The 16,536-nt window shown below is 58.7% G+C and overlaps 2 protein-coding genes across 4 annotated transcripts; one reads left to right on the top strand and one right to left on the bottom strand.

The window, feature by feature from the left end:
* The first annotated feature begins 682 nt into the window (after nt 1–682).
* On the top strand, nt 683–8,021 carry SLC39A13 (solute carrier family 39 member 13). Of its 3 annotated transcripts, none has more exons than XM_070427989.1 (10): nt 683–744; nt 2,135–2,443; nt 4,057–4,170; nt 4,462–4,586; nt 4,975–5,082; nt 5,192–5,281; nt 6,016–6,066; nt 6,220–6,348; nt 6,522–6,621; nt 6,746–8,021. In XM_070427989.1, the coding sequence occupies exons 2-9, from the start codon at nt 2,143–2,145 to the stop codon at nt 6,582–6,584; spliced, it is 981 nt and encodes a 326-aa protein (XP_070284090.1). In that variant the 5' UTR covers nt 683–744; nt 2,135–2,142; the 3' UTR covers nt 6,585–6,621; nt 6,746–8,021. The 3 variants fall into 3 exon arrangements, with proteins under 3 accessions (XP_070284090.1, XP_070284088.1, XP_070284089.1); XM_070427987.1 differs by having other exon boundaries at nt 6,220–6,352; nt 6,746–8,019; XM_070427988.1 differs by lacking the exon at nt 4,975–5,082 and having other exon boundaries at nt 6,220–6,352; nt 6,746–8,020.
* A 1,720-nt stretch (nt 8,022–9,741) lies between these two features.
* Nucleotides 9,742–15,570, bottom strand: PSMC3 (proteasome 26S subunit, ATPase 3). Its single transcript, XM_070427990.1, has 12 exons — nt 15,479–15,570; nt 15,154–15,237; nt 14,510–14,635; nt 13,719–13,823; nt 13,544–13,606; nt 13,141–13,278; nt 12,567–12,710; nt 12,304–12,452; nt 11,312–11,408; nt 10,947–11,092; nt 10,099–10,180; nt 9,742–9,926 (listed from the first exon to the last, which is right to left on the bottom strand). The coding sequence occupies exons 1-12, from the start codon at nt 15,503–15,505 to the stop codon at nt 9,816–9,818; spliced, it is 1,272 nt and encodes a 423-aa protein (XP_070284091.1). The 5' UTR covers nt 15,506–15,570; the 3' UTR covers nt 9,742–9,815.
* Nucleotides 15,571–16,536: the final 966 nt, after the last annotated feature.

The following is a 16,536-nucleotide window of genomic DNA, read 5'->3' on the forward strand; positions in this document are numbered from 1 at the left end:
CAGGTTTGGAGTTCAGAGCAGCAGTCAAGCCACCATGCACTGGACCCCAAAGGGTTACAAGCTCTGGAGACAAGGCCTGAGGTTCCCAGTGAAAAACCAAAGCATAAAAATAATTCGATGAGTAAGAATAAAATTCCCTCTTCTGAGGTTCCCGGGGCTAGGCCCCTCCCTGTGGCGGGCACTTCCCCTTTCCCGTGTTCATGGAGGAGCCAGGCCAGGCTGACTCAGAACTGGAGCGCGGCAGCCATCCTCCCACCCGGAGCCCGGCCGCCGGCCGAAGGCTGCGAGTCCGGCGGTCGAGGGCGCCCCCGTGCGGCTGCGGGGGAGACTGCAGCCCGAGAGAAGAAGTGGCGCCGGACCCGCAAGCCCAGCCGCACCGCCACTCGCGGTCCCCGCGGAGCCACCCCTGGCCCTGCCCAGCCTGCTGAGCGCGGTACCCAAGTTCTCCCACTTCCGCCCGGCCCTCCTCGCCGCTCCTAGTCCGGCCCGAGCGGAAGTGCGCTGGCCGCCCGGATCCCCCACGGCCGCGAAGCGGAAGCGCTCCCGGACAGCCACCCCCACTACACCGTGGCGCGCGGCGCCTCGGGTTCCGCACAGGTCCCGAGTGACGTGGCCGCGCGCCGGGGGCGGCTCCGGGCCGGGGGCCGGGCTGCGGGGCCGGGCGGGGCAGGTCCGGGGCGGGGCACCGCGCTGCAGCTGGATGGCCGGGGCCGCCCGGAGCGCTGCCGCCGCCGCCACTGCACGGTGAGTGACCGCCCGGCCTCAGGGCCCGCGCCTGGGCGGGATGGACCCGGCGATCCCCCGACCCCGGCCCGGGGTCGACCTGGGCCTCGCGCCCGGAGCCTGGAGTGAAACTTCCCTGGGCTCCTCTGTCGCCCACACGTCACTCCGCATCTCTCCCCGGCTCTCCCCTCCTCGTCCATCTCACCCACGATCTCTGATCTCTCCCTCTCGGCTCTCTTGCTTGCTTCTTTCCTTGTCCTCTCAGACTGCGCACCCCTTCCCCTTTCCCAAGCCTCACCTCTGCGTGATCCCCTCACCCCACGTGACCCGCCTCGGCCTCCAAGCCCGACCTGGCCCTGGCCGGCCTCTGGTCCCCAGTGCAGCCCCGCGGGTTCATCAGGGTCTCCCGTTCCGGCCTGGAGATCCCGAACGTGGGCATCTTTTCCGGAGCAGCTGCTTCCCCTCCCTCCCACCTCTAACAGCAGATGGGGAAACTGAGGCAGTGACTATGCAGTCAAGGTCCCAGGCAGCACGCGGCGGGGCGGACCGAGTGCATTTACACCGCATGCCTGGGTTTCCAGACTGAACCTCACTTGGTTGACTCACATTCGAGTCCTGTGACCCCGGCTGGGGACATACCTGCTGCCCAGGGCTGAGGCCTCCACAGCATAAGGAGGGCGCTGTGCTTCCGCCCTGCCAGGCGCTTCACCTGCATGACCGAGCTCATCTATGTGCAGGACCATGTGAGGGAGGCAATACTTATCTTCATCCCATAGACAAGGAGACTGAGGCTTCGAGAGGGGCTCTAGGGACTTGCCCACAAGCACCAAGCTAACAGCAGTGCTCTGAGCATCTGTGAGGCAGCTGCTGACGGAAGGATCCTTTCTCTTCAGCCCCACCTCCTGTCTGTCTCTGTGCCCCGGGGACACTGGGCTCATTTCCTAGGAAGAAGCTCTAATGGTCCTGTCCTAGCTCAGTGGCTTGGTTTCGCAGCCTGCACCTCCTAAGGTCGCCCCATCGAGCTAGATAGTGCCAGCCTCTGTCCCTGGGGTGTCCTCGCCAGGGCACATCCTGGCGGCAAAACCTCCCCTGGCAGCCAGAGGCACCCGGCTGGGCCGGGCCTGCTCTGCCGGTGGCTGAGGGGAACCAGCCAGCGCCTCACCCTGTCATTAGGAAAAGTTTAGCCTTGGGCAGACACGCTGACACACTGCTGGAAGCCGGAAGCCGGCTCAGAAGGAAAAACTGTGGTCCTTGGCGTGTGGAGGAGCAGAGCCCCTTTGCTCTATGCACCCACTGTTTGGAGCCACACAAGCCCTGGGCCAGGCAAGCAGGAGGGTTAAGACGCCATGTTTCATACGCAGGTGTTCAGCCAACGGTGGTGGCTCATATAAGTGGCCTTTGTGTTTTTCAGCACCTGGCATGCCTGGATGTCCCTGCTCTGGCTGCAGCATGGCGGGCCAAAGGCTCCTCTTCTTCACTGCTGTTGCCCTGCAGCTCCTGGGAGGGGCTGGGGGTTCCCAGCAGGCCCTCCGGAACCGGGGGGCTGCAGCAGCCTGTCGCCTCGATACCAAGGAAAGTGAGTCCTGGGGAGCCCTGCTGAGCGGGGAGAGGCTGGACACCTGGATCTGCTCCCTCCTGGGCTCCCTCCTGGTGGGACTCAGCGGGGTCTTCCCACTGCTGGTCATCCCCCTGGAGATGGGGGCCTCACTGCGCTCAGAAGGTGAGTGACCCTCCCCTGGTGCCCCGGGGCAGAAAGCAGCATGGGAAACATGCTGCTCTTCCCCGGAGAGCTGGGTCTCACGTCCTGGGTTGCAGTGTGTCCGAGGTGGATGGCGAGGACAGAACACAATCTCTCACCTTGGTCCTGTGAGACCAGGACGCACCATGCTCATCTGTTCACTCATTTACGCGTTGTTTTATTCTGAAAGAATAACCATTAACAAACAGTCACCAAGAAGCGATATAGATAGTGGTGAGAAATATGGATGTCAGCCCGCCTGGGTTCCAGTCTCGGCTCTGCCACTTACCAGCTGGGTACCACCGGGCAAGTCACTTCACTTCCCTCTGCCTCAGGCTCCCAGCCTTAAAAATGGGATAACAATGGTGTCTACCTCATAGGTACTATTGTGACAATTGAATGAGCTCATACCAGTAAGGGTCCACCTGGTGCAGGGAGAAGGCTGCGTGTGTGCGGGCCCCGTGCTGGGTGTGCGTGGCCAGCAAAGTACTGCCTCTCCCTTCAGTCTCTGCTCATCATGCAAAAGAGCCCTCAAACTGGAAGCCCCTGGGTCAGGCTTACCCAGGAACATGAGAGAGGTTGGTCGCAGGCCTGGCTCTGGGGAGGGGTCTGGAAGGTGGGGCACAGGCACGGGTGGAGACTTTCCTTGGCTACCCTTTCGTATGGTGTGCATGTACTGTCTGTCCACCTGGCATGTTGTAATGAAAAGTCCACGAGATCAGGTGGGGAGGTGCCAAAAATACAGATGCCTTGTGCCCCCACCCCGGAGTATGACACAGTGAGTCTGGACGAGGGCCCCAGGCGCTGTGCTCCCCTGTTCATTCTGTCCCTGGGCTGAAGGCTGCTGCCACGGCTGTGAGTGGAGCCCCCCTGGAGCCCTGCTGTCACGCCTGTTCCTCAGCTCAGTCCCTCTCATGGCATCCCTGCTACCTGCGAGGTCAGGGTCGGGAGGACTTGGATTATTAGCTCCATTTTACAAATGGGGAAGCACAGGAACAGAGAGGTTCTTTGACTCACCTGAGGTCACACAGCCTAGAAGCAGCAGCTTCCCCTGGGATAGTTGCTACCCCACCCCCAAGGTGCCTCTGCCCTCTGGGCCTCAGTTTCTTTCAAACCAAGGGTTTGGACATGGCCCCTTCAGGCACTTCCAGCTCTGGATGCTGCAAATCGGCAAAAGTCCCCACATCTCTGTCACTTTTCTGAGAGTAACAGTGGCTGAGAAAAGAAAATTCCCGTTTAATGAGTGCTCGCTGTGTGCACTGTTACTGAGTTCCCACAGGATCCCTGGCAGGTACACTTATCCCCAGTTTACAGAAGGGGAACCTTCGTCCCGGAGGTAGTCTGCCAAGGGCACCAGCTGGTGGGTTTGAGAGCTGAGCCCTTAACGATGAGGCAGTGGCTCTACAGTCCATCGTCAGGTTGAGGTGTGTTCCCACTGAGCACCCAGCCCAGGAAGGGCGGTGCGCCATGTCCAGCCTTCTAGAGGCTGACATTCTGGCTGGGACAACACAGAGAGCCTAGTCATCTGGGTGGGCAGAGGCCGGGCCAGGGCCCTTGGTGGGTCAGCCCCCAGGCCCCGCATCTCTGCCTTGCAGCTGGGGCCCGGCGCCTGAAGCAGCTGCTCAGCTTTGCCCTGGGGGGCCTCTTGGGCAATGTGTTTCTCCACCTGTTGCCCGAGGCCTGGGCCTACACATGCAGCTCCAGCCTTGGTGAGTGAGGTCACAGCCTGGGGGCAGGCAGGTGGGGGTTGGAGGGGAGCTGGTACCCCTGCCCAGGGATGGCCTAGGCCCTGCCTGCTCTGCCAGAATGGCTGGCAGAGAGATTCTGGGTATCAGGCAGGCAACCTGCCCTGGCCTCTGTGGGAGTCCCTGGGGCCCCGCTGCCCCACCAGCCAATCCTGGCCCCCTGCCTCTGTCCCTACCCTGGACTAGGTCCCATTCCAAATGGCCCTCCTTCTCTGGCCTTGGCTTGGCCTGGCATGTCAGTGCTGCCCCCTGCAGGTGGTGAGAGGCAGAGTCTGCAGCAGCAGCAACAACTGGGGCTGTGGGTCATTGCTGGCTTCCTGACCTTCCTGGCTTTGGAAAAGATGTTCCTGGACAGAAAGGAGCAGGAGGAGACCAACCAGGTGAGCCCCAAACCCCAGTCTGTTCTGTGGTGGTTCCAGGGCCTGGAGGCCCAGGTTCTGAGTTGAACCCTGAAAAGAGGGTCTCTTGGCCTTTTCTTGGGACCTCTGGGGGGCTGGGCAGCTTGTTTGGGGATCTGGAGAGTGACAGCATCAGCCCCTGCCATGGCTTGTTCTCCGACTGATAACAACGGCAGTGCAGGAGGCCGACAGTCTATTGAGTTTGAGGGCACCTGGCGGATCAAGCAGCAGAGAAGTCTAGACAGAGAAAAGGGGTGCTCCCTGTCTCTATTTCTCCATCTCTCGCTCCCCTTCTGTATCCACCCTGGCCAAGCGGGGGGCGGGGGGAGGGCATCTAATGTCACCTTCTCCCTCCTTCTCCTGGACCTAGGCCCCCCGCAAAGACCCCGCTGCTGCTGCCGCCGTGCTCAGTGGAGGCCGCTATGTGGCCCAGCCGGCTGCAGAGCCCGGCCTGAGCGCCGTGGTCCAGAGCATCAAAGTGAGTGGCCCACTTGGGGCCCCCTCCTCCTGCAGCCGCCCCACCCGAGTGGCCAGCCCAGCTCAGCCCTGCCTGCCCTGTTCAGCTGGCTTTCTCTCCCCTCACCCAGGTCAGTGGCTATCTCAACCTGCTGGCCAACACCATCGACAACTTCACTCATGGGCTGGCTGTGGCTGCCAGCTTCCTGGTGAGCAAGAAGGTGAGTGGGGATTGGGGCAGGTGGTGCCCAGGCAATTCCAGTGGGAATGATGGTGCTGGTGTTGACCAGTTGGCTCTGCCTCTAAAATAGGTCTCCAGTCCATCACTTCTTGCTCCCTGCATCAGCAACACCCTCATCTGAGCCCCAGTCCTCCCTGTCGCTCTCCTGGACGCGGCCTTCTTTGGTCCTGAGACACTGGTCTGTTCTCCTGGCTGCAGACACTCCTTTTGGGGATCCATGCCTCTGCCTGCCTGCTTCCAGATGCTCCCCCACCTTCCCCTGCCCTCTGTCTGTGACTTGTGAACACCACGCTTTCCCCTCCTTCATGGCCTCCACCTCACACTGTTCCATCTGCCTGAATGCTCTTCCCCCCACCCTCAATGTTGGCTCCTCAGCCGTTAGGCCTTGGCTAAATGTACTTCCTCAGACAGGCCTTTGCTGACCCCTCGTCTGATTAGCCCCATTACTCCTGCCCCAAGGCACCCAGTCCTCCTCCCCCCAGCAGCCGTCAGTGAGTGACACACGGCTCATGTGTTTACTCAGTCCTGGCCTCCCTCCTCCAGACTGTGAGCTCCATGAGGGCAGCTTCCTTGTGTGTTTGATTGGCTGCTGTGTTTCTGGTCACCGAACGGTGGCCAGCCAGCGTGCTCAGAGCAGAGTAGACACTGGTAGACTGAGTGGACAGGGGGTGCCCTGGCCCTCGGCACAGACCCCACAGACTCCCCTTCCTGCAGATCGGGCTCCTGACCACCATGGCCATCCTCCTGCATGAGATCCCCCATGAGGTGAGTTCCAGAGGGCCTGGGGGCCCAGCGAGGGGGTGCGGGCTGGGGCCCAGCAGCAGGGCGGGTGCAGGGGCTCGTGTGCGTGTCCGTCCCTGAGGTGCTCGGGGTCTGGTCCTACTGGGGCCCAGAGTGATCCTCTGGACCTTCCCTCAGGTGGGCGACTTTGCCATCCTGCTCCGGGCTGGCTTTGACCGATGGAGCGCAGCCAAGCTACAGCTCTCCACGGCACTGGGGGGCCTGCTGGGCGCCTGCTTCGCCATCTGTACACAGTCCCCCAAGGGAGTAGGTACGGGCGGGGTGTGTGGTGGTGGCAGGTGGCCATCAGCAGAGGGGTCCCAGCCGAGGGCACACCGGCCCCACCCCGATATTGAGCCCGGGTCCTGCCCTCGGTCCCCACTGCGGGAGGGGTGAGGGACCCGTGGGCTCCCAGCCAGTCGGGCCTTCTCCCACTGCAGAGGAGACTGTGGCCTGGATCCTGCCTTTCACCTCTGGCGGCTTTCTCTACATCGCCCTGGTGAATGTGCTGCCCGACATCTTGGAGGAAGACGACCCGTGGTGAGTGACTCACTGGGACTGCCACTCACGGGCCCTTAGAGGCTGGCGGAGGAGGGGCTTTTCTGGCCCCTTCCTTGCCCCTCACCCCGTGCCAACCCCTGAGCCCCAACCTCTCTCCCCACAGGCACTCCCTGCAGCAAGTGCTTCTGCTCTGCACGGGGATCGTGGTGATGGTGCTGTTCTCGCTCTTGGTGGAGTAACCATCCCTGACGCCCGCTCTCCCCACAGCAATAAGAGACTCGGATTTACTCTGTGATCGTGTGTGAAGGCAGAGAGGGCGAGTGTCTGAGAGCCAGCAAGCCTCCTACCAGAGAAGAGGATGGCGCGCGCGTGTGTGTGTGTGTGTGTGTGTGTGTGGTGTGCACGTGTGGACAGAGGTGTGTGAGACCGACACTGTGATCCCTCATGCCCAGGGCCCAATGCCCGCGCCTGCCCCAGCCACACTGTGGTCCTCTCTCCTTGCCGCCCTGTCATCTTGCACCTCCCAGAGAGCAGCGAGGAAGCCAGCGTTGGTCCCAAGCAGAGGCCTCTCCCCACCACGACCCCCAGGGGAATGAAGGGCAGCCCCAGCAGCCCCTGCCTGCAAGGAACCCCAAAGCTGTCTCCCACTAGGTCCCTGGCTGAGGAAGTAAACCCCTCTGCTCATGCACCCAGCCCTGGGCAGCCTAGGAGCCGAGGCTGGGGTGAACCCCGCTGCATCCATGGTCATGGCCCTTCCTTCGCCATCTCTAAAGCCAAAGAAAGGAGAGGCAGGTGCTCTCGCAGCCCCCAGCCCCACTCAGCACTGACAGTCCTACCCTCCCAGCATGAAGCCGAGAGATGCTTTCTCAGACCTGGGCCAGCTCCCGTCCCCCAGTGAATGCTCCGTGGCAGCACCAGCAGCTCCTGCCACCTCCAGCTGCCAAACAGCAGCCTGCAGGGCAGCCAGCAGCCCTCGGCCAGGGAGACCTCCCGGTCCAGCTCAGGTTGCTTGCGCCAGCACAGGGGCCAGGCAGATATCCTAGAGGCAGGAAGTGAGTGGTTCATGGCTGCCCCTCCCTGCTCGGGGCCCCTTTTAGGTGGGGGTGGTGAGGGCTCCATGTGGTCAGCACTCAGGAATGTGCTTTGGGAGAATGCTGAAGCCATAATCCCCAGCTATTTCCCTTGGCTGACGCCCAGGTACTCAGCTGGCCCACTCCACAGCCAGGCCCAGCCCTGCTGCTCGACCTCGGACATTCTCAGAAGTGGCCAAAGGGTCTGAATGGTTTCACAGCCGTTTTGCTGATTCCATTTGTATCTGTAAATATCTGTTCTATATATAAGATGCAAATAAATATTGTACACAAACTGGCTGCCTCTGTCCTGTGCACCAGCCACGGTCGAGCAGGGCTTTACTGGGCTGGCGCTCCAAGGCCCTGCGCCGGCTGGCGCCTGCCGGTCTCGTCCCCACCTCCCACCCTTCTCCTCTGTGCTGTCTCTGAACTGTTCCCCTTGCAGTGCTTCTCAGAATGGGATTGCATTTCAGTTTCCTGGCTGGTCTTGTTAGCTTTTTGTCCCAATAAAACAAGCCTGGCACTGTGTTGTAGCCCACGCACCCCCAAGGGTGGTGGCCTCATATAGACCTACGAACCGGCGGCTTTTTCCCAGCCTGCCCCAGAGTAATTTAATCCAGGAAGGGAGCTCCATCCATAAAGGCGTCTCCAGGTTTAGCCTCAATGAAATTGTTATTTTTCGTTAAAAAGAAAAACGTCTGAATGTGCTGAGTGTAAGGACAGGACCAGGCCCCGGGAGGCGCTGCTTCCCCACAGCGCTGTCTACCCAAGCCAAGAGGACAGCCTCCACTAGCCGGGTGGCAGAGAGCAGCATGCTCGCACAGCACCGCCGAGTCTGCTCAGGGCTGTGAAGCCCGAACTGCTGTGCCCTCAGCCTGGCTCTGAATCATTCTTTTCAGCAAACAGGGACCCACTGCTCCTGACTGACACACCGGGACCTGATGGACATGTGCCTGATCTGTCAAGGAAGGAACCCGGGCTCCAGCCAGCACCCCCGCCCCTTGGCAGCGCTGGGGCTCCCATGTGGAGCCTCAGGTGGTGCGTGCAGGTTTACTAGGGTGTCTGACAGGTGATGCCCCAACTGGTCAGAAGAGGGAACAGGGAATGCAGGAATGGGAACAGCTGAGCCGGGCAGGGGACAGACCCAGTCCTTCAGAGGCCGTGCGGGGGCTCCTCAGGCAGGCGTGGGAAGTCGATGATTAGGTGCACCTCAGGGCACTGTGGGAGGAAGGCGGGCCTGGAGGTGGTGGGATCACAGGGGAGGGATCGGAGCTGGTTAGGAGCTTGACCTCCAGAAGGCCCAGGCCCAGTCTGTAGCCCAATTAGGCATGTTCCTCAGGGGAAGGGACCAGGGACCAGGAGGGTGTAGGGGCTTTCGTCAGAGGGCAAGTGAGAGCTGCTGAATTCTGAAGAGCTGCTGCTTTCAAAGCATATGGACCAAGATCCTGCTCAAGGTTCATTTTCAGCTGAGGAAATGGACCAAAATAGCCAATGGGGCCCGACCAGGTGTGGCTCAGTGGTTGAGTGTTGACCAATGAACCATATCACGGTTCGATTCCCAGTCAAAGCACCTGCCCAGGTTGTGAGTTCGATCCCCAGGGGCGGGGCGTGCAGGAGGGGCCAATCAATGATTCTCTCTAATCATTGATGTTTCTATCTTCCCTCTCCCTTCCTCTCTGAAATCAATTAAAAATATATATTTTTTAAAAACAACAGCTAATGAAGACATGTGGGAAAACAAGAGGCTTGGAGGCTAGGAAACAAAGGTGTTCCAAGGGGAAAAAGGCCCAGAGTCTGGCTCTACAAGAAAGCGAGGCCAAGGGCCAGAGCACCAAAATGTGGAAAAAAGAAAAGGCTGGCTCCATGTAGGGCCTTCATCCTAGGGCTCCAGCACAACCCTGAAAGCTCAGAGGTGGGGCAGGGAGTGGGGAGGGAGGAGTCTGGAGGGACCCATGGGACAGGCCTCTGAGGGCCTCGCCGTGACAACCGGATTGAGGCCACCGCTGTCTTGAGTTCCAGGCAGGAGTGTGGGGAAGGGGTTTCGTGCGAGCACCCCCACCCTTCCACTAAGAAGCGAGATAGACAGGTGTCAGAGACCTGAAACCATCTTTTATTATGAATGTTAACCAGCAAGAGAGCAGGGGATGGTGTGGTGGCGGCACCCTAGGCATAGTACTGCAGGTTGGCTTTCTTCTTGGCCTGCACCTCCAGGATGCCCTCCATGTAGTCCTCGTGGGTGAGCTCCGTGGCGCCCCTGCGGAGTGCGATCATGCCCTGCACCCAGGACACACAAGCTTCAGGGTGCCTCCCCGCACCCTAGGCCTGGCTCCCGGGGGCCAAAGCCTTCTCAGCCTCTGCCCCTCAGCAGTCCACTGGCCAAGTCACGCTGCCCTGTCCAGGGAAGGGGGCAGGAAGCACCCACCACCCACCTCACCCCACCACTCACCGCCTCCACACACACAGCCTTGCACTGGGCCCCGTTGAAGTCATCTGTGCAGCGGGCCAGCTCCTCGTAGTTCACATCAGGACTGTGGGAGGACAGATGCCACAGGGCTGTTACCTATGGAGACAGGGCAGGGGGAGCAGATGTGCTCCCACGCGGCCCCACCCCATCAGCTCACACTGTGCCTCGTTCTCTTCAGGGCACAAGCTGGGGGAAGCAGGCTAGACAAGGTGGTTTCTCTGTCTCGAGCTCCAGCCTTCTAGAAATCTGTACCAGAGACCCCAGGGACCTACTGGCGGGGGAGCAGGAGGGTGTGGAGATAAGTATGGCCATCTGCCCTCTCCTGAGTAGCACAGGCGTGTCAGCATGCTGCTACCACTTAAAAATCTCACTTGCCGAGTACTGTGCTTGATGCTGCCACAACCCCGTAAGGTTGGTGCCATTACCCCCAAGTCCCAGATAAGAAAGCTGAGGCTTAGAGAGGTATGTCACCTGCTGAAGGTCACAGAGATCCAAACCTAGGTTCACCTGGCCCCTGGCTGGGTCCCCCTGGACCGTGTTGGGCTGTGCCCATGTGCTGAGGTCAGCGAGGCCGGGAAACTGAGGCCCTCTGGCCTGCAGACCTTCCTATCGTGGGGGGGAGAGGGGAGGGAGGAGGCAGGTGGAGTCACAGGAGTAGAGCAGCCACAATTGGGAGTCTTGGCCCCTGCAAGACTACCTCAGGCACGCGGGGAGAAGTGAGGTTAGAAGATGACAGAGAAAGGTGCTGTGTGTGAACGGGCTGGGACAGGAAGGGATGGGCGGAGGCCTGGGAGGCCAGCACGAAGCGCCTGCTCCTGGTGTCTGCTCACCTGACGTTCATCTTTCGGGAGTGGATCTGCATGATTCTGGCCCGGGCCTCCTCGTTGGGCATCGGGAACTCAATCTTTCGGTCCAGGCGGCCGGAGCGGAGCAGGGCAGGGTCCAGGATGTCCACCCTGTTGGTGGCTGCAATTACCTGAACAAGGAAAGAAGCAGCAACTTGAACTGAGGGGAAAAGGGTTCAGACTGGCAGCAGTCATGGCCACAACAGGCAGAAAGACAGCCCAGGGTCCAGGTGAAAGGGCAGGGGATGTTCAAGACAGACCCCAATTCCTACTGTGGCTGCCATAGCGAGGTAACTGGGAAGGTACCCTGGCCTCTAAGCCCCATGCTGTTCACCTTCAACAATACTCACCTTGACCTGGGTGTTGGGCTGAAACCCGTCCAGCTGGTTGAGAAGCTCCAGCATCGTCCTCTGCACCTCCCGGTCCCCGGCCTTCTCGCTGTCAAAGCTGAGGCCCGTAGGAGGCCCAAGACACCGGTGATGCCACTGCTTGGGCAGAGCCCTCCCCTCCCCTCCTCTCCACCCACCAGAAGCTGAACCCAACCCATCTAGGGTAGGGAAATGTCTCACTCAACTTGGGGCCCCCAGCCAGGGACTAGCTCAGAAAAGGTGTAACTGTGGACTGCAGCATTCAGAGCCTGGGGAGGCTCTGGGACCAGGTGGGTAGCTGAGGATAAAACCACCCACTGCCTGGGCCAGTGCCCGATGAACATGCCACCGCAAACTGAGCTAAGCTTAGAAATACGGGATCCAGCCCAGACTGGAGCGTAAGGGAACTGAGGCAGGATCCCTGAGGAAGTGTCCCTCTGCTGAGATCTAAAGGCTGAAAACACATCAGCTGGGCAACCGATCACTGAAGAAGAGGGAGAAGGAAGAGCACATTCCAGAGAGGAAACAGCAGGTGCACAATCTCTCTCGCTGCAGAGCCAGGGAGGCCTGCAAGCCCGGGGGGCTCTGGGGAGTTCAGAGGGGGAGGCAGGGGCAGAACCAGCATGAGGCCGAGGGGAGCAGGGACAGCCACTGAGGTGGCCTTGCAGGTCATGGAAAGCCCAGGCATTTAGCCCAAGCTGCAATGGGGGAGGCCCAGGAAGGGTTTTAAGTAGAATCGGTCTGTGTGAGGGGCTGTGGGTGTATGAGCGAAGTGACAAGGTATGTGTAGGGAACACACAGCCAGCTGTGAAAATGGGTGGTCAGGGGAACAGGTAAGAAGCAGGGAAGCTAGTTAGAAAAGAATTTAGGAAGTAGAACACAAAAGTAAAGCTGCCATCACCCCAGAAAAGGGGACATGGTAGGATAGTAGGAATTTAGAACAATCTCCTTGGTGGTACCCAGCACCCCCTTACCGCTTGGTGCCGATGGCATCCAGCTCATCAATAAAGATGATGGATGGAGCTTTCTCCTTGGCGAGGGCAAAGGCGTCCCGGACCAGCTTGGCACCATCCCCGATGAACATCTGTACCAGCTGAGGGCCAGCCAGCTTCAGGAAGGTGGCCTGCGTGGGGTGGGAATGGGGTTGACGCCATCAGGCCAAAAGCACCACGACAGGTCCCTTCAGGGCCCTCGTGCTCAGCCTGCCCATCTCTCTCCATCCTCCCAAAGCACTCACCTTGGTCTGTGCAGCACAGGCCCGGGCCAGCAGCGTCTTCCCCGTACCTGGGGGCCCGTACATCAGCACCCCCTTTGGAGGTTGGATCCCCAAGTTCTCAAACTTCTCCTTGTGGTTCATTGGCAGGACAATGGCCTCCACCAGCTGCCAGGAAGAAGTCCTGGGTGAGGAGAGGGAAGCCCTGAGGGCTCCTACAGCCCAACCTTTAATGCTTTCGACCCCAATCTGTAACCCGCCTGTTCTAATTCAGGGACACTGCCCTCCCCTTCCCCGCTATCAAGAGAACGCAGAACCTCACTCCCATCAAGGCTGACTATGGTCTCTCCAGGAACAGCAGCACATGGTGGAAACACAGAGCCTGAGTTCCAGGCCTGGCTCTGGCCTTAACCTCCCATGACCCTAAGCAAATCATTCAATGTCTCTGGACCTCAGCCCCCTGAACTGTCACCTGGCATCCTTCTTGCCTCCCTAGGATGCTATGAGGATAAGAGGCCCATTAGGGGAAGTGCCCTGGTCAATGAGGCAGACACACACAAGGCTGGCGAGCTGCTCGTGGCTGCCACACCTCCCTCACCTCCTGAATCTGCTTGTCCAAGCCCCCGATGTCACTGTACTGTTCTGTGGGCCTCTCGTCCACCTCCATGGCCTTCACCCGTGAGTCGTACTCTGTGGGCAGAGTCTCCAGGATCAAATAGGAGTCTTTGTTCACACCCTGGAGACACAGCACAAAGCCTTCAGATTTGTCCCAGCTCAAGGCCTAATTAATTGGCTGGGCGACAGGTATCTGAAGAGTGAAAAGAACGATACAGAATTGGCCAACACAAGATTCACAGAGCAGGGAGACAGGGTCTGACTCTTCAGGCTGCTCTGCTGGGAGACTCCGGGCCAGCAGTGACCTGGGCCGGGGGCAGGGCTCAGCTGCTCAGTGGGAGAGATTCACTGGAAAAGCTCTGCCTGGGCTCGGGGACACCACTCACCACCAGGTCTCCAGGCTTCAGTTTTTCAGCATCCACCAACCCAATCACAGGCAGGAAGTACGTCTGTCAGAAAAACCCAGCAGCAGCCTCAGTGACTGCCTCAGGAAGGCTCCCGAGTCCTTTCCCACATCCACCCTCACCCTCCTCCGTTCTCCTTCTGTTGAGCCAGCCTCACCTGTCGTGTGGAGGTTTTGATCACGGCACACTTGCCCTTCCTCTGGGAGTCCAGGTCAATGTTGGCACCATCCTCCTCTTGGTCATTGGGGTCAACGTCCAAAAGCTGGGAGGGGGAAGAGCTTAGATGAAGAGGCCGGGCTCAGCCCACTGAACTCCCCGGAGCCGGTGCTTCCTGGGCTGAGGCCGTCCCAACGCCAGCAGGGCTGACTGTCCCTACCTCGCTCCTCACTGGCCCTGAGCTCAGCAAGTGCAGCAAGTGCAGTGGATAAACCATGGGATTGGTAAGACCTCTTGTTTAATCAGAGGTTCTCAACCTGTGGGTCGTGACCGCTTTGGGGGTGGAACGACCCTTTCACGGGGGTCGTCTAAGACCATCGGAAAACACATATATAATTACATATTGTTTTTGTGATGAATCACTATGCTTTAATTATGTTCAATTTGTAACAATGAAATTGGGGGTCACCACAACATGAGGAGCTGTATTAAAGGGTCGCGGCATTAGGAAGGTTGAGAACCACTGGTTTAGATGATGCTTCTCTGCACAGACAAAGCTCATCTACCCCCGAGGAAAAGTGACCAGTAGAACGTTAGACATGGGAGGCTTCTGAGGCCTTTTCCAGCCCTAGACATGCACCTAGACATGCACACTAGGAAGGGGACCCTCAGAAGGGGACCCCAGCATGCAATTTGGGCCTTAAAACTTCACCCACTCTTTCCCCAGTGGCCCATCCCAGGCCGTCTCCACGCCCCTCTAACCCCGCTCTTCCCCTCCACATACACACACACCTCGATGACGTTGGAGACAAGGTAGGGCAGGGTCTTGTTCACTTTGATCTTCTCACTGTTCTCTTTGATCTTGTCCTTCATGGCTTGGAGCTCGTGGGTCACTCGTAACACTTCGCTCTTCATAATCTGGGATGAAGACAAGTGGAAACAAATGCTGGGCCTTGGCTGTTTATTGCAAGGCCTTGCAAGGAGTGAAGTCATGGCAGGGGACCCTCCCGCTCCGGCTCCCGCGGCTCTTAGGCTCCCTGAGTGCCCAGCCCCGCGGCCGACCTCCTGGTGAAGGAGTTGTAGTCGAGGGGAAAGCATAGGACTTCGGGCAAAGATAAGTTTTAGGTTCCGCCTTTCATTAAGGGCTGGGTAGTTCACAATAAAAACCTTCTGGGCCTCAGTTTCCTCTCTGTAAAATGACGATTTCCTGAAGGAAGGATTTTCGAGAGGAATACGGCAAGTCCTCGTTGGGAATGGCAGTCCGATTCCTACCTCCAGGCCTGGGCTCCCAACATCCTGTCCCTCTCTGGTCCCTCTTAAGGCTTAGTTTTCTTTTCTCTTTTTGTGGCCCAAGGAGGAAACAGGGTCCCCATGCTCCCCACCCTCACCCCCCTAGGGAGGCAGCTGGGACCCCCAGGCCTGCCCCGGATGCCCACCTTGATTTCACTGTCCAGCAGCCGTGTGCGCTGGATAATCTCTTCTGTGGACATCTTGAGCACCTCTTCCCCGATTCCATCTTGCTGTTTAAACAAAAAGAAAATTTTTAATTAAAGGCGCGTGCCTGCTTTCTCCAAGCCCACTCGGCCTCAGTTTCCCCGTCCATAGGACTAGAACGAAGGAATCAGGATCCTTGCCCACATCCCAAGCGGCCCCGACCCTGGGACCGGGCCAGACTTCGACCCCCGAGCACCTCCTCCCCTCCCGCCAAGGTGGTCTCCCCGCGGGCCAGGCTCTAGGACCCCCAGCTGCCCCACCGCGGACCTCAGCCTCGTCCCACACGGTCGCCATCTTCTCCTGCCGAGTCACTGAACTCTCGAGTTTCGGCAGCAGATTCGTTTCCTGGAGGAAAAGATCGAAGATCGGACTAGGCAGGAGCCGTGGCAGAAAATTAGTACTATCTTTCTTAACACCAGCCGTGGACTAGTAGCAGACCTCTTTTTTCAGGTCCTGACTCTAGCCGATTTATCTCCAGACGCGAATCTGCTTCTCGGGTGCAAAAGACCACGCGCGGGCCACGGGACCCACCCCGTGTCTCCTGAGAAGTTCCCGCCCTCGTCCTGTTTGTACTGTGCTATTGGCCGACGCGTGCAGCGGGCGGGGCCTGGATGTATAACCGGAAGGGGCGGGAGAAAGGGCGGGAGCCGCAAAGCCCCTTGGGAAATGTAGTCTTATTTTGGCCCATACCTGAAAGGGCGCTTTGGAACGAGTGATTCAACCTCAGAGTATGGCCCAGTTAGGAATTAGGGGATTTGCACAACGGCTCTGCCTCCCAAACTATAAACAACATACGCCAGCCGTGTGCAAAGGACAAAATAAAAGGGGGGGGGCGGGGGGAGATAACACCTCAGGCAGCATTTTTATAATTATTTATTAAAGTAGAAGCTGGCCACCCAGAGAGACTTCTTAACCAGTTTTAAAGAATGATCACTGCTGCTACTAACTTCAGAGCAAGAGCCACAGCACTGCCCCTTGGGAAGAGCTCAGTTGGCAATGAGCCTCTACAATTAAAAATAGTAAACATCACGTCTGTAATCGTTTCTTTTCATCTCACTGAGTAAGACAGGTCTCTTTGGATCAAATGAAACTCATTTGTTGCACCTGTGTCCTCTGTTCTGCGTTAGGGTTTCAACATATGAACTTTGGGGAACACAATTCAATCCATAACATCTTTCTAATAGACTCTCTTTGTGTGTGTGTGTGTGTGTGTGTGTGTGTGTGTGTGTATTGATTGATTGATTTCAGAGAGGAAGGGAGAGGGAGAGAGAGAAACATCAATGATGAGAGAGAATCATTGATCAGCTGCCTCCTGCACACTTACA

The sequence above is a fragment of the Myotis yumanensis genome, unplaced genomic scaffold (genome assembly GCF_028538775.1).
Source record: "Myotis yumanensis isolate MYYU_CA2020_CCGP unplaced genomic scaffold, mMyoYum1.0.hap1 SCAF_10, whole genome shotgun sequence".
Lineage (NCBI taxonomy): Eukaryota > Metazoa > Chordata > Mammalia > Chiroptera > Vespertilionidae > Myotis > Myotis yumanensis.

Bases quoted from the DNA above. Each gene is read 5' to 3' on its own strand.
- SLC39A13 (XM_070427987.1), top strand. From the start codon at position 2,143: ATGCCTGGATGTCCCTGCTCTGGCTGCAGCATGGCGGGCCAAAGGCTC. The intron at 4,587-4,974 runs GTGAGCCCCAAA...TCCTGGACCTAG, and splicing joins AGCAGGAGGAGACCAACCAG to GCCCCCCGCAAAGACCCCGC. The intron at 5,083-5,191 runs GTGAGTGGCCCA...CCCCTCACCCAG, and splicing joins CCGTGGTCCAGAGCATCAAA to GTCAGTGGCTATCTCAACCT.
- PSMC3 (XM_070427990.1), bottom strand. From the start codon at position 15,505: ATGGCGACCGTGTGGGACGAGGCTGAG. The intron at 13,279-13,543 runs GTGAGTGGTGTC...CTGTGTCTCCAG, and splicing joins TGAAGCCTGGAGACCTGGTG to GGTGTGAACAAAGACTCCTA. The intron at 10,181-10,946 runs GTGAGCAGACAC...GTCCTCCCACAG, and splicing joins TCCCGAAAGATGAACGTCAG to TCCTGATGTGAACTACGAGG.